The sequence below is a fragment of the Gallus gallus genome, chromosome 23, assembly GCF_016699485.2.
Source record: "Gallus gallus isolate bGalGal1 chromosome 23, bGalGal1.mat.broiler.GRCg7b, whole genome shotgun sequence".
NCBI lineage: Eukaryota > Metazoa > Chordata > Aves > Galliformes > Phasianidae > Gallus > Gallus gallus.
Genome location: NC_052554.1, coordinates 421160 through 437173, shown reverse-complemented (window position 1 = coordinate 437173; position 16014 = coordinate 421160). Strand labels below are relative to the sequence as shown.

The 16014-nt window shown below is 46.7% G+C and overlaps 1 protein-coding gene across 4 annotated transcripts in view; it reads left to right on the top strand.

The window, feature by feature from the left end:
• Nucleotides 1-16014, top strand: part of ARID1A (AT-rich interaction domain 1A) — a 57001-nt gene that overhangs the window by 25801 nt on the left and 15186 nt on the right. For 3 of the 4 annotated variants that reach the window (XM_040651931.2, XM_417693.7, XM_040651933.1), the window contains 4 exons: nt 13367-13607; nt 13933-14022; nt 14796-14963; nt 15588-15903. In XM_040651931.2, the coding sequence (XP_040507865.1) occupies nt 13367-13607; nt 13933-14022; nt 14796-14963; nt 15588-15903 (815 nt within the window). The remainder of the gene's footprint in view (nt 1-13366; nt 13608-13932; nt 14023-14795; nt 14964-15587; nt 15904-16014) is intronic. The other variant, XM_040651932.2, reaches the window with a different exon arrangement.

The window sequence follows — 16014 nt, the reverse complement described above, 5'->3', positions numbered from 1 at the left end:
TGCTCTGCTTAGCAGAAGTGGCTCCTCAGCACCAAGTGGGAGTTTGTTTTATACCCTGTGGTACAATCTGTTTGTCCCCTTTCAAGCTTTCCTTTTTCCCAAGCAGTTTAAGAAAAGATACCGTCTCTGCTGTGGGGGAACTTACCCAGTTGAAAAGTTTTTAACGCTAATGAATTTCTAAACAGATACTCAGATTTTCTGAAGAGAAATCCAGGGCACAAAAATTTGCTCCAGCTTTTAGAATCTGCCATCTATTAAGTTTATTTTCTATATTAAACAGACTTAACAGTCACTATGTTTTCATATCTTTATCACCAAATCATGAGCATTTAGGAAATGAAGCAGTGTTCAGCTTACCCAACCCTCACATGCTTTTGGGCTTTTTCTTCTTCAGTAAGCAAAAAAACATTAAATGGTGTGTGTGTGTGTGTGTGTGTGTGTCACAGTTCTTTGTCCTCCAGTTAGGATCTTGTAGGGCAGGACCAGCGCTCCCATCTGTAACTGAGAATGCATTGGATAGTGATGTTGTGGAACGGCTTAAAAAGGACCTCTGAGGTGTATGGAAACCAGTTCTTGGTTTCAGTGATGGATGTCTTGCAGGAAACTTGGCCTGGAGGTACTTAGAAGCAGAGGTGCTACATGAAAGGGTGTTAGCAATTTCTTTTATCTTCCTTACATTTTGCTCATTCTGTCTGTTTTAGAAAGCTTTATCCTACTTGGGAGGATTCTTAGACTCCTATTTTGCCCTTGTGTATGACTTAGAGCATCATAGTTTGTGGGTTTTTAATTTTTTGTGGAGTTAAGTCCTCTTCCAAGCCTCAGTGGGCACTGTGGGGAACCGCTCACTGGGTATCTTGGAATCTGGGCAAATCATACGACGCGTCACCTTTAATTAAACAGATCAACTCCAGTAGGTTGCTGCTTTTGGTATGTATTTGTGAAGTGTTAAATTTATGTACCAAGTGCCTTTACGAGTCTTTGGCTGTCATCCATTTAATACTGTACATCAGTATTAATGCTGAAATTTCAAGAGACAAAGGCAGGAATATATCTTTGGCTGACATAGTTGACATTTCATGATGTCCTATAGATGGAAGCGTTGGTTTGGTGACACTTTCAAGTTGTTGAACTGCTGTCAGATGTTGCTGGCTTTGTTAGGACCTGCCTAACAATGAGAAATGTCACATTGGTCTCCCTGCATGGGGGTCTTCAAGATACTTTTCCTTCCAATGAGTTTTGTGTCACTAACTAAAGCTTCTTGATGATGTTCCTTTGAACAGCGTGAGAGTCAAACTACTGACGTCTCTGGTGCTTTGTCTGAACATCTTTAAGTAGCAAAATACCTGGTCTTTCATTTCTGTCCTAGCCTAAATATTTCTGGGTTTGTTGTTCTCTTTCTGAAGGTTATACTTGTTGTGCTGGGGGAAAGGACTGCTGCTAGCTTGAAATCACTGATGCCTTTTAAAGAATAATGCATCTGCAAGAGTGTCCTGGCTGGTACTCTTTTCCTACAGCAGTCAGGATGAAGAATTTCTCTGAAGAATTTGCTGCTTCCCTTGGGAATTTCTTGTCAGGACTGCAGCCCAACTAAACTTAGATTTCTATTGTGTATGGGAGAAGCGAAGTGTAGTCTTTTGTGTCTGAGCGTAATAGAGGAATAGTAATCCATAGTATAAGTCTTATTCTCCCAAGAGGTTTCTTAGTCTTTTCAGCAAAGAATTCTTGGCAAGTTGTATGCAGTTTATTTGGAGCCTCTACCTTTGCAACTTGGATATTGAGTCAGTGGAAGTCGAATATTTCCAGCTATTAATTACCATCTGCTTAGACTTGGAAGGTGCTCTGGCAGCATGGGTATAGGGGAAGCCAATAGGGTGCTAGGACGTCAGTTTGGGTTTGAATTGAAGTCAGTTCCGCTGCAAAAATCTATGGAATTTTGGGGCTGTTCAGAGTAATTTTGTATCTTGTTATGGAACAAGCAGCAAGTCTGTTACGTTGCCTTTGTCTTTGTCTTATGCGCCATCGAGTGTAAGTTTCTGGTGTCTCTGAAGTAGATGTGGGGTAGGTGGGATGTCTTTAGTTTATGTGGTTGATATACTGTGTAGCTTGAGGGAGAATCCCCATTCCTTTCCTGAGTGTCTTTCTTCCATCTTGTTGTGGAGTGGGAATTATTTCTATCTCAGTATTTTTCACCGCTGGGGAACTGTTGCTCATTTAGCTGCATTTCAGCTTTGTTCATTACTGGCTTCAGGACTGAAATGTGTCTTGTTGATGGGAGGAAGGAATTCAACTGTCTGCAAACAAATTCCTGATCTATGTTTAACTCATGCACGTGCACTCTGGTCTTGGATCTTTGTAGTGTGGGTTTGACAGTGTTAGATTTTGTGGGGAGAGGAGAGGTATCACAGTTGTAGGGTATTTTTTGTTTGATTTCTTCCTCTGAAGTCTTTTCTGAATGTGGAGACATTGGCAAGGGTAGCAGGGGTTTGTGGGTTTCACAAGGAGGTAATTTCAGCTCTCACTCTGTGGATACCTGAAGTGGGATAAAGTTGAGCTCTGTCAGCTGCATCCCCTGACCTGAAAATAATAATGGCAGCAGCCTGACGTACAGTGAGAAACTACCTCAGAGCTGCTATGGATGGCGGGGCTCAAGGAATTTTTAAGAAAACATTTCTTTTGGGGAAGGGGAGAAGAAACTTATAGTTGAATCTCTTGGTGGCTTCAGTCACTTTCTTTTCCCCTCTGGGACTTCCTGCTTATGTTTGGGCTGTGTTTGATGTTCTGAGTGTATTCCTTGCTGCAGGAGAGGGGGATTAGTGATGTCTGCAGGGCAGCTGCAGGCCCTGGTGGCTGGGCATCAGTGGACATATGGGGCACCTGGGGGCTTGCCCCAAGGAGCACAGGACCTGGAGCACCATGTTTGTAGGATTGGTATGTTCCAGCTTCTGCTGGTAGGAAGGTTTCTATCCTAAGTTATGGTGATCTGGGGAGTTCAAATGTTTTTTGTCCTGACCAGGGCTTCACTAGGCTTTTCTTGGTGCGTATAGTTTTGGCAATCATTTTTGTGTCCTTTCTTAAGAAGGCCTTGCTTTTTAAAAACTAGTTTTCCCACAGCCTTTACAGGTGTGGAGAGTGCTGAGTGCTGCTCACAGAGGTACCACGATCATCCAGCTACTGCAGGCGAGCCCCTCTCAGGGCTGCTCCACTCTTTGTCCATTGGCAATTGCTCTCAGCCCCTCTGGGTCTGAGCCAAACTCACCCAAGCACCTCAGAGGAGCTCCCTGCCTGCATGCAGCAGCTGGGCCAGCTCCAGGCTGCCCCAAGCACTCTGCCTTCAGGTGGGGGTGCCTTCAGAAACCCCATGGTGCTGCTGGGGTGGCTCAGCTTCGCAGGAGCTGGTGCTGGCAGCAGATTGTGCTGTGCTCAGTGCCGGGCTCGTTTCCTGTTTCTATTCTCGTCGTCAGCAGCTCAGCTCTGCTTCCTGCCTGTGCTCCTTGCGCAGATTCCCCTGCCCAGAGCCTTTTTATTTCTTAGGAGTGATTTCAGTTGCAGGCTGAACTGCAGAGCTGTGGTCTCGTGGAGGGCAGGATGGCAGCCACAGCTAACTTAGCATTTGAGCACCCTGTGTTCCCAGTGCAGGCAGGCTCTGGCCCAGCTGGAGTGATGAGGGGGGGCATTAATCAGGAAATTGCTGTAGGATGAGCAGTTCTGATGTTGGATCCTGAAGAGTCCATGCTCTCAATCACATGCATCCCTTATGGTGCTGCAGCCTGGAAATGTAGCGTGTTGCACTATCACTGCTGCAGCACGCACCTTGCAAGATGAGCCTCTGCTTTCAAACATACTTTCAACATGTTTCTTGTAGGGCAGGGAAACGAGGCTTTCACTTCATTCATTTTTGTTGCTGAGTTGGTGTTATTGGAGACCTCTTAAATAGGAGCCTCAGTTAGCCTGCCACTGGGAGCAGCAGTCACATCCCTCTGTCCTTGGCATCGCAGTGGAACCGCACTGGAGGTCCCAAACCATGCAGGGAGAGATGGGCCGTGCTGAGCCGACCTTGTGCACTATGAGGAGTGGCTACAGGGATAAATGAAGGCATTTAACTTCTGCTGACATCACTGTGCTCCGTGTGAGTGCTGTTGTACCTGAGCCTGAAGTTCACAGGATTCATTTTCCTGCTGATACCATTTTGTTGTTTGGGATTGACTTGTCTTGGAGATGCACACAATCATAAATGCAGTGGAGAAAACTGCTTCCATGTGGATGTGGGCATGGCATGGACCCAGGACTGTGCCTGCCCCTCTGCTGCAGTGGTGGCAGTGCTGCTGGGTTGGGCTCGTGTCACTGTTCTTGTGCTACGATGTTGGCGCTGAGATTTCAAGGAAGGCCTGCATGGTGATCAGAGGAGGAGTTGTCTAATGGTTTTATTGTGGTTTCAAATCAAGTCTGACTGAGGAAAAGAAGGCCAAATTTGCTGAACTGACAGGAGATGCCATCTCTAGGAATTGACTACTCTGGCAACCCCTGACCCTGTAGTGGTAGTGAGCGTGCAGTGCAGGTTGCCAGGGCTGTGCTGACCTCCCTTGCACACTTGCTGCTCTGAGCAGATTTTCCTCGTTTCTTCTGCAGTTTGCCTTCAGTTCCCCTGTCCTTCCTAGGTCAGTGGTTCCTGGGGCGGTGCTGCAACCCATGAAGGCGCTTTCTCTGGCTCTGCCCTGCTCGCTGGTTTGGGGGGTTGGCCGTGGCCCCTGGAGCTGCCCTCTCACTATCTCCCCATAGATATGGCAGCCAAACTCCTGCCTCTGCTGCCTTCTTTGCCCAGCCAAGCTCCTGTGATTGGCATGATGGCACTGGTGGCATTGTATGCGGAGATGCCTGTGAATACTTTGGAGTTTAATTTGAAGTCATCAGAGACTGTAAATTACCTTCCAGTGTGAGCACTCTGTGGGGTTGGAATATCCTTAAGGCTGCAGTCAGAGGATAGCTGCTGCCTCTTAGACAATTAAGCTTGTTATATGCTCTGGGCTTCGTCTTCAATTTGAAGCAGAAGACGCCATTGGAGCCCCTGGAAGAAAAACAAAGGCTCTGCAGATAACAAGGTTGTGATCTGTCATCTGAGAGCCATGCAGGTTTCTCACTTGCTTTCTCCTTCTCAAGGGCTGGTGTTGGGTAGCCCTTCTGCTTGATGTGGCCAACTGGCAGCTCTTGCTGCCCCTTGTATCCCCAGCACCTTCCCAAAAAAGTTGGTGTTGCTGAGGATGTCTTCTGATACAGCTGTGATGCTGCTGCTCACTGTGCCTGTGGTCATGCATGTCTCTTCCCTGCAGCTGGTTCAGGGTTGAGGTTACTGTTGAAGCTTTAAGATTCACCCCTCTCTACTCATGCTGCTGCTGGGTGGCCTGGCCAGCCTCTGCAAGAGCCGAAGTGACATGGCTCTGCCAAGCCAAACTTCTGCACTTACCACTGTTGCTTTGAATATTTGTTGTAGCAAGAGACCTGGAAGTAATTTTAGAAGCTGAGCTGCCTTCCATGGGTTAAATGGGAGCTGTCCTGCAGAGAGCTTTCTGCTGTGTTTCCCAGGATCTTGCAGAGGAGCTCAGCACCCAGCGCTCCCTGGCTTCCCTGCAGTGGGTTTTCCCTTCAGCGACATCTTGTTCTGTGGATGAATCATGTTACTCCTTCTGTACTTCGTGCTGCAGCTACAGCTTTGAGTCTCTCCTCTCCAAAGAGAGAGAATGTGAAATTTGTTAATCTGTTCAGTGTTTGGAGGGGGAGGAAAGCCCCCTTCCTTCCTCCCTCCTTTTTAGAAATTTTATTTGGAGGGGGAAGAGGAGGAGGGCAGGCCCGGAGTAGGAGCACTAGATGTGATTAAAGCTCCTGCCGAGCAGATCTGTGGGAGTGGAGTATCGACCTCTGAAAAATCAATGGCTGCTGCGGTAGCAATGATGCTGTTCTGCAGGTCTCCCATTGCAGGAATGAAGCGAAGCCAGCAGTACTTCGTCTGTCTTCCTTTTTGGTTTTGGACCTGCTTTCTGCCAAGTGGCCCGACTCACCTAGGTGTGCTGAGCTGGATTAGAACAGCAGCTTATTTTTGCAGTCAGGGTAAAATTTCTTGTGTGACGCTGAGCCCCTCCTCCTGACAGCTTCCTTTGCAAACGCTTCTTCCTGCAGTGCAGCTAGAGCCAGCAGCTTCTACCAGTTTGTCTAAAGGCAGCCGGGAAGAAGGAGCTTCTCAACTTCTTTTTTGAGCGAGGAAACCGCACCAATCTCTCTTGCATGTTCTAGTCCCATCTTAGGTTTGTTATTGTTAGCAGTGACACCAGAGAGGAGCTTAAACTAAGGAAAGGGAATATGGACTCGATCAAGTCGAGGCTGAAGCCTTGGTAGTGTTACCCTCCTGTTCCTTGTTTTACTGGGCTGTTGATTTTTCCTGCAGTAGTGAAAGTCTAATTCTTTTCATTTATTTAAGGCCTCCTTAGACAAGGAAGTGGCATGTAATAGAACCATAATGTTTTTATGTGCACTCAGTTTTGTAACTGAGGACTTAGCTTTTCTCCGCAGTGGCTTGATGCAGAGCCTGAGAACCCTCTGACTGCTCAGGTCAGAGTTTGAACTTCTAAGAAAGAGGTGTGGGGCCAAAGCCAGTGATTTCAGTGTAGAATTAGAACTCTGTGTTCCTTCTTGTCGCTGGTCTCATCCTGCTTGCAGGGGGATAGAAGAGGCAGTGCCCCACGCTGAAAAAGCTTTCATAAAGCACAGAAGTGCACTGTGCAGCTCACACGACAGCAGTGCTCATCTTTCTGGTTATCCTCCATTTCTTATGGCAGGTGAAAGTTATCTTTGTCTTTTCCACTGAAAGTAAACCCTTCAGTAGCTCAGAGAGTAAGAGCTGAGAGGTGCTTGGCAGTGGGGGAAAGCTGCATGTGGTCAAGGATTGTGTAAGTTCATGTTGCTCTATTTTGAATCTATTCAATTAGTCCTTAGTTGTCTTAAGCAGCTTGGGAAAGGCAGTAAGTGTATATGTAGTTTGTGCACATATATAAACTCAAATCAATAATGGATAAACTGACAGCTTAAAGATGTGTATTGTTTGGTCTCTACCCTGTTTCTCCTGTGTACCTGAGGGATGTGATGCAGACCTCCAAGTCTGGTGTTGACAAAGCACAGTGTGGCCTCCTGGACGTGCAGTGCTCTGTGGGGCGTAAGATGCACGATTAATTTGGCTGTACTCTAAAAGGGGGAACAAGTCTGTCAATTTCTCCCAAAATAGCAGGGAGATTCTGGCTTGCCATTCAGCTGTGTCATTTTTGGGACAGAAAAGATTGAGGTATTTTGGGTATGAAGTAAGGGGGAAGGAGAGGACAGGCGTGTGATTTTAAGTGTTGATACATGTTTCATGAGTGGAAACTAAACTGCAGAGAGAATGAAATTGTAACAGAAAGTAGGTATTTCAATTAGTCACAAGCGAAGAAGCAGCTTTTCCTCATTCAGAAGGAGCTGGGGAATAAATTTAGCCATTGTTCTCTGGTCTTGCTTGTAAGCATCTTCATGGAAGCAACTGGTTTTACAAATTTTGTAGGCTCCACCACATGCTTGTCACCAGCTCATGATTTCCTTGAATGCTATCTAGTGATCTGACAGTGCCTACAGTCATGTCAATCTGCCTGCACTCCTTCCCTCTTCCCCCACGCTTTCATATGCACTTACTGGAGGCTGTGGGGGAGCACTGTAGGAGGCTCACAGCCGTCAGTGGGAAGATCAGTTTGCGTTCTGGACAGTCTTCCTCCTTTAACAGTTTGGAGGGATGGGCCAGGGAGCCTTGAAGCTGTCCTCCTCTGGGCCTTTGTTTACGTTGATCTTAAGTATTTCTCATTGTTTCAGCTTTATGTTTGCTTAACAAATGAGCTCGTATCAGATAGTGCGGTGGTGGTTCTCCCTTTCATGTAAAAGAAATCTCACAGTATCCAGCATAACCTAAGCAGCTCCCTTGAGCTGGTTGTGCCAGGACTTGCAGCCCTCTCCCCGCGATAGCTGAACTCCTCTGCCCCCTCCTTTGGGTACCAGATTGCGTGATTTCAGGCATGGTTTTGTTGTGGTGTGAGAAGAAGGTGTGAGCTGCTGAGTCCCTCTTTGTCAGCAGCGCTGACAAAGCCATGCTGGCATCGGGGAGAAATGGGCAGCCAATCGCAGCTGGAACTGTTATCGTCTCAGGGTCCCTGTGGGCTTCCGCTATCAGGTCACATCCCAAAATAACACTGGGCAGTATTTCAAGTGAAGAAACTCAAGCTTTGGGGCTGCAGCCAGCTTGGAGTATGAGATTGTGTGTGAAAGGGTTGGAATCCCTCCAGCGTTTTTGATCTGCATGGCAGATGAGCAATAAAATGCATAAAAACCACATTGGAAACACGTGAGGAAATTCTCCAGCCCCTGACGTTTCCTTCAAGTTGGCAGAGTTACTGCTGCTGAGCTTCAGCTCCTGTCTGGGCTCCTGTGGCTGCGCTTGCAGGAGGAGGGGAAAGGAGAGCCCTCTTCATGGTGCTGCGTCTTTCAGGTCCCTTCCTGATGCTCTTAGGGAGGCAAAGGAAACCTTGCTGAGTCTCTCCTCTTTTGGCTCGATCCAGAACCCACTGACAGCAGCAAGTCTCCATTATTTCAATGAGGTTTTCCCTTTTTAAGGTTTCTTTGCTCTCTAACTGTCTGTGCTCTAACAGCCTGTGGTCTGCAGGGAGACTGGGAGATTTCTTTGTGGTGCACTTGAGTAAATGGGATATCAGGGCTGGAGGGTGTCTTTACGTTTAGTTAGAAAACCACTCAGTGCCTTGATGTTTGGCATCCTGAGAAAATGACTTGGTAGGTGGAAAACAGCTTCTACTGCTGAGCTGCTTGCGCATAAGCATTGCAGTCTCTGCTTCTCTCCTTCCACATGCAGGAATTGCACTTCTGAGAAACTCAGCACTGCTGAATAACACTTAGAAGATGCAGCTGTGCCGGTAGAGCGCTGCTTTGCTGGAAAATGGCTTTATTATTACAATTCCTAAAATTTAAACATCTCAAAAGCTGAAATTCACTTAATGAGTTAATATTTTGCAAGGCACTGCTTTCTTTCCATTCATGCGTGTCCTAACATCCAAGAAAAGTTTACATATAATTTCATTTTTAGCTAATGTAAACTGATGATTTGAGCATCTGACCCAAATCCTTGCAGCTGGAAGGCCAACCTTTTGTGTATGCAAGGTCCAGGATGGTATGCCAGCAATGTAGAGAGGCCTCTGCTTGCATGTCTGAAGCAACCCTGTATTAACCCACTTAATTAAAACTGAATGTTTTTATATGATTTGCAGTCCTTAGGTTAAGCTTTGATGCATAGGCAAGGTTGAAGACATCAGCTTCGAAGATTGCTATCTGGTTGCTTAGGAGTTAGTATTCCACCTGTTTTTCCCATTGCTTCATTTTATGTATTGCAGATATTGTCATGCCTGGCTTTGTCAAAGTGCATCTTCTTATTCTGCCCAGGTCATGGGTGAACATCACTCGTAGCACGGAGCAGTCGCCTCCTCTAGTCCTGCAGGCCAACTCTTCCTTCTCTGGGAGAAGCATGTCACCCAATTCGTGATAATGGAAGGAAAGCTCCATGCTTCACCTTGCATAGCTCCCTGTACCTGTTCTTTCGTCTTCTTTGCCAACTCAGATGTACGTTGTGGTGTGCTTTTCCTCTGAGCCTGCAAGTCTCTCATTTAGGTCACTGTAGACTCTGTCCCTCTGGTCTGAAGATATAACTGCTCGGAAGTACTGTGGATTTGAAAGCTGCAGTGGGTTTTGGCCTCCAGTTCCATCTCAGTGATGGTGAAAAGTGTTTGCATACGTTTGCTTATTTAGCCTAAAAGTGCCTTTAAGTAAAGGAAATGTCAGTGGTTGCTAAAACCAATTTTAGGTTGGACTGAATTGGCTTCTGGATGTTCTGGTCCCTCACTGACTATGGAGCAACCAAGATGTGCACCTTACACCTCTTCAGGCTGAGTAATCTCACTCTTAGGTAGGGATTGCAGACAGGAGAAAAATGTTCTGCACTTGGCTGTGTTGGTTGATGCCTGTTAATGTAGAATGTTGAAACCGTTCTCCTTACTGCCCCTCAGTTTCTTGAAGCTGTGCAGGTAAAAAGCCACATAGCTGCAGAAGTGAGCAGTGCCTGTGGTGCTAGGTGGTTAGGAAGGTAGTGAAAAGTTGGAAAGTGCAAAATCTCTTAGGCACTATTCTTAGGCTTTTTCTGTTTTTTTTTTTTGTTTGTTTGTTTTGTTTTTGTTTTTTTTAATTTTTAATTTTTAATTTTTTTTTTTTTTACCTTTCATTGAAATAAAAGAAAGTAAATGGTGTTTGTTTGCTTTCAGAGAGGTAATATCATAAATAAGCAAATGTACCTCTGAGACTGCCATACAGGAAATTCTCTCTCAAACAGACGCAGTGATGGAGGGAGAGGAAGGACATACTATGCACAAAGTTCTCCCATCAAGTGACTGGCATTAACAGCTCAAATGTAGCATTTTCCAACATTTCTTAGAAACACTGTAGAGCAGTTCTACTGTAAAATAGACAAGATTGCCCTATTGCAGCAGACAACTGCAAGTGGTGGAGCTGATTGCCAGTGCTCCCCTTTGTCCTTCTGAATGTTGCTCTCTGTTCAACAAGTGTGATGAGGTTGTTGGGTATTTCTTAGGTTGTTTTTACCTTCTGTAACCCCAGTTTTCTGCTTTGTAAGGTGTGGTCTTGCTTCTGAAGGCTGATACGTTTGCAGTGTCTTGTGTCTGAGGTCCTTGTGTGTTGCAGGGAGTTAGGAGAGTGTTCCTGGAACTGCTGCTAAACAAGGCATTGTCCAGGCAGTGTAAATGAGGCCAGGGTGTCCCAGTGACTTTTTGGTGTGCTCAGTCTTTCTGCACGTTTTTTTCAGTGAGGTTGGCTCTGTTTGTGCTGATCAGCTGAATTCTGTTGAGAGGAACCTGATCTAAAATGCCTTTCAGGGCTCAATGCAGAGCACTTCTGAGCTAGGGTTGATTGCTCTGAAAGACTTGCAAAGGGTGGGCGAGGGCCTAGTGAGCTTTGGTCTGCCATTGCTTAACCTACTATGATGTTCTGAATCTCAAGCTGCTGGAGTAGCTGTAACTTCGCAGTGTTCAAATGTGCCACAACAGACTGTTTGTCTTACTCTATTGTGGACCATTCCTTGCTCACTTACCCCAGGCTGACCCTGAGTAGCCAGTGCAGCTGTGTATCAAGCAGCCAGTGCAGTTATGTTTGTAGTATACTTGGGACTCTCCCTATTTTTGAGGCTTGTCAAGTGATGTTTGCACTGTTGCTTTGCAGTGAGTGTTGTTGCAATAGAAGATTTTTTTAAAGTTTTTCATAGAATCATAGAATGGCCTGGGTTGAAAAGGACCACAGTGCTCATCTCATTCCAACCCCCTGCTATGTGCAGGGTCGCCAACCACCAGAGCAGGCTGCCCAGAGCCACTTCCAGCCTGGCCATGAATGCCTGCAGGGATGGGGCATCCACAGCCTCCTTGGGCAACCTGTTCAGTGCATCACCACCCTCTGGGTGAAAAACTTCCTCCTAATATCTAAGCTAAACCTCCCCTGTCTCAGTTTAAAACCGTTCCCCCTTGTCCTATCACTTTCCACCCTCACAAACAGTCGTTCCCCTTCCAGTTTATACACTCCCTTCAAGTACTGGAAGGCCACAATGAGGTCCCCCTGGAGCCTTCTCTTCGCCAAGCTAAACAAGCCCAGTTCCCTCAACCTTTCCTCACAGGAGAGGTGCTCCTGCCCTCTGATCATCTTAGTGGCCCTCCTCTGGACCTGCTCCAAGAGCTCCATGTCCTTCCTGTACTGGGAGCACCAGGTCTGGACGCAGTACTTCAGATGGGGCCTCTCAAGAGCTGAGTAGAGGGGCACAATCACCTCTCCCTGCTGGCCACTGCCTTTTTTTTTTTTTTTTTTTTTTTTTTTTTTTTTTAAATGCAGCCCAGCACACAGTTGGCCTTCCAGGCTGCAGGTGCACACTGCTGGTTCATGTCCAGCTTCTCATCCACCAGGACCCCCAGGTCCTTCTCCGCAGGGCTGCTCTCAAGGAGATCTTCCCCCCTGTTTATAGAAGTACCTGGGATTGCCCCGACCCAAGTGCAGCACCCTGCACTTGGCCTTATTGAACCTCATTAGGTTTTCATGGGACCACTTCTCCAGCCTGTCCAGGTCCCTCGGGATGGCTTCCCTTCCTTCCAATCTATCGACTGCACCACTCAGCTTGGTGTCATCTGCAAACTTGCTGAGGCTGTGCTCAATGCCATCATCTGTCATTGATGGAGATGTTGAAGAGCACAGTCCCAAGACCAACCCCTGAGGGATACCGCTTGTGACCGGCCTCCACCCTGACACAGAACCATTGATAACAACCCTTTGGCTGCGTCCAGCCAGCCTATTCCTAATCCATTGAACAGTCCATCCTTCAAATCCACACCTCTCCAATTGAGAGAGAAGGATGTGGTGAGGGACCACATCAGAGGCCTTACAGAAGTCCACATAGATGACATCCACCACCCATCCAATGCCGTCACTCCATCATAGAAGGCCACCAGATTGGTCATGCATGATCTGCCCTTGGTGAAGCCATGCTGGTTTTTGGTACTTTGCTTTTACATGCTTGATACATGCAACATGAAGTGTATTCTCTGGAAAAAAAAAAAAAAAAGAAACAAAACAAAAAACTCCTAAACTTTGAATGTCAATATTGTACATGCTAGATTTTGCTATCTTTGAAGAAAGGGAAGTGGAAACCCTGAAGAATGTTTTACAGTTTTCTTTGAAATATTTCTTTAGTTTCTTTTTATTCATCTCAAGTGAGTAGTTTCCTAGATCACATGAGGTTTATGAATTAATTATGGTGAGGCAGGAGTTTTCTGTTGCTCAGGGACTGAGCCATGTTTCTGTTCCAAGTCATAGTTGCACTGAGTACCTTCCCCATGTGCAGCTTTACATGTACTGTTGATGCATTTTTTAGTTTCTTGTCTCTTAATTGAATTAAAAAGAAGCAAGTAGGAGAATGAGGTAGGTGTTTGGACCATCAGCAGACATTCATCAAGCCACCTAGGGAACTACTGGGCTTAGAGGCAGGCAGCAGGACACAACACATTCAGCAGTTACCTCAGTCTTCAGTAACCTTTATTACTGACAATGACATGAGCCAAGTTGATTGATTTCAATTTGTAGTATGCCTAAGGGAGAAGTTCACTTTCTGGGTGGTATATGAGAGAGTGGTATATGAGAGAGTAGTCTCACGTCTCTTTATTTGCTGATGGCTGATCTGTTTCTTTGTGTATTGCAGGACCTGTCTGGTTCAATAGATGATCTACCCATGGGTACAGAAGGAGCCCTGAGTCCTGGAGTAAGCACATCAGGGATTTCCAGCAGTCAAGGAGAGCAGAGTAATCCAGCTCAGTCTCCTTTCTCTCCACATACCTCTCCTCACCTGCCAGGCATCAGAGGACCTTCCCCATCCCCTGTTGGTTCTCCAGCTAGTGTTGCTCAGTCCCGCTCTGGTCCACTTTCACCTGCTGCAGTACCAGGTAACACTGCTTGGCAGCTAGTGATCCTTTGGCTCAACTCTCTCATGCATATAGAGAGAGAATTAAAATGGTCAGTGGGGAGAAATTGGCTAGTGTCAGTATTATGTGGCAACACGTACAGAATGCAGTCCAATGGGTGGGATAGCTGACAAACCAGCGGTGTCATTTTGCTGGGTTAGTGTGGCTGATCTTGCTGTTGTTTTTCTTCACTGTGGCTTAAACGCCCTTGTGGAACTGTTGGTAGTTCTGTTTTTTAACACTATTGCATCCTTGATTTTGTGGTGAGCAATTGTTGTGATTAACCACTCTCCTTTTTGTGGTGCAGGCAATCAGATGCCACCACGACCACCCAGTGGCCAGTCGGACAGTATCATGCATCCTTCCATGAACCAGTCAAGCATAGCGCAAGATCGAGGTGTGTGTTTTGGGTTAAAGAAGTTCTAATGGTACAAATCTGTTTGTAAAGCTAGAAGTGTAGTGAAAAATTACCTATCCTGATAACATGAATTCTGTGGTGAGACAGCATCTAAAGGCTGTGCTAGCACTGTAAACTGCAAGTGTTTTGGCTCCTGGCACCACGTTCAGCTGTGAGTGGTCCTTTGGCCTCTGAATGTTTGATGCAAGCTCATTGTTTGGCTTGTAAGATGTTTCCTCTGGCTTTTGCAAGTCTTTTCTGCAGACGTTAGTTGCCCGAGTTCTGTGACCTTAAGCTTCAAAACGAGGGGTGGTCATAATAATATTGGGTGGCATTTGCTCATATGAGAATAGGGGAAAATGAATGTATAATGTCAGTCTGACAGTACGTAGATGTCACCCAGAGAAAGCAAGCAGGCAAACACGCTCTGAAAATGATAAAAAGTCCCCAGAATTTGCCAATTTACTGTCAGTTCCTGTAATGCTAAGTTCTTTTTTTTTTTTTCCTTGGTTAAAACAGGAAATTGAATATGTTCTTAGTGGCTAGGACTTCTAGCAACGACTGAAAATGTGCCTTGGCTATTGCTGGAGGGGTTCTGTTATCTCAGTGGGTAACGCTGGCACCCTACTAGCAACGACTGTAAAAAGTGCCTCAGTTGGTGCTGGCATGGTTCTGTTAGTGGCTCCTGGGCACTGTTGTTGCTTAAGACACGCGTGTCCAGTGGCACCTCTGGGTCCTTTGCTCACTGTCTGCTCCTCTCCCTGGGTGACCAGGTTACTTGCAGAGGAATCCTCAGATGCCCCAGTACAGCTCTCCCCAGCCTGGCTCAGCCTTATCTCCCCGTCAGTCTTCTGGAGGACAGATGCACGCTGGAATGGGGCCATACCAGCAGAACTCCATGGGAAGCTACGGACCCCAGGCCGGGCAGTACGGACCTCAAGGTGAGGCTTGGGCAGGTTCTCGAGGGGGAAGCGAGCACAGTGAATGGGAAAAGCCTCTGTCAGTGGCAGCACGTTGTCTCTGGAGGCTGTGTTTTGAGTTGTCTCCTCCTAATCTGTGGGTGATGGAAAACAGTGCACGCCTTATGGGGTGGATCACCCCGTGCTTTGAGTATTATGCTGAGATTCACGAAAGATGTTATTTGAGTGCTAGTTGTACTTGTAAATGTAGGATCTCTCCTTCCCTCTGAGAGAGATACAGGCGGCACCTCCAGTGTGTTGGAGAAAAGGCAGTTAAGTTCAGAGGGGAAGGAAATTGTGTGTTGTATGTTTTGGAAAGGGTTAAGTGAGTTTATTTACATCCTGTCCTGGACCGTTCAGCTCCGTGTGGTTGGCTGAGGTTTGGGAGAGTATCAGTCAGCTTTAGAATCGATGTTGTTTCTTGGCTGTGTCAAAACACATGTTACATGGCTTCTATCCAAGAGCTTTGACTTTTTGTAGAGGTGTTAAGACTCCCCCTCATCTCTGTTAGCGATCTTTAAATATTTGCTGATAGAAGATTTGTATGGTGATTCATGAACGAAGCAGTTGAATAATGTTGCCTTCCCCTTGTTTCATCTCTTTTAGGAGGTTATCCCAGGCAGCCAAACTACAATGCTCTGTCCAATGCCAACTACCCCAGTCCTGGGATGGGAGGGAGCATGAACCCGATGGCAGCAGGGAGCCAGATGCATGGGCAGAGTGGTGTGCCTCCATACAGCGGGCTTCCTCCCGGGAGGATGAGCCACGCAGCCATGGGGAACAGACCTTACGGACCTAACATGGCAAATATGCCTCCTCAGGTGGGGACAGGGATGTGCCCCCCACCAGGGAGCATGAATCGCAAAGCACAAGAAGCGGCTGCTGCCGCCATGCATGCGGCTGCCAACTCCATCCAGAACAGGTGAGGCATGAAAATCCCCTTGGTCTGAACATGTTCAGTGCATTCCCTATGTTGTATCCGGGTTTGAAAGCCATGCGTGCAGTAACCCAAAGTTGGGGCGATAGTGAACAC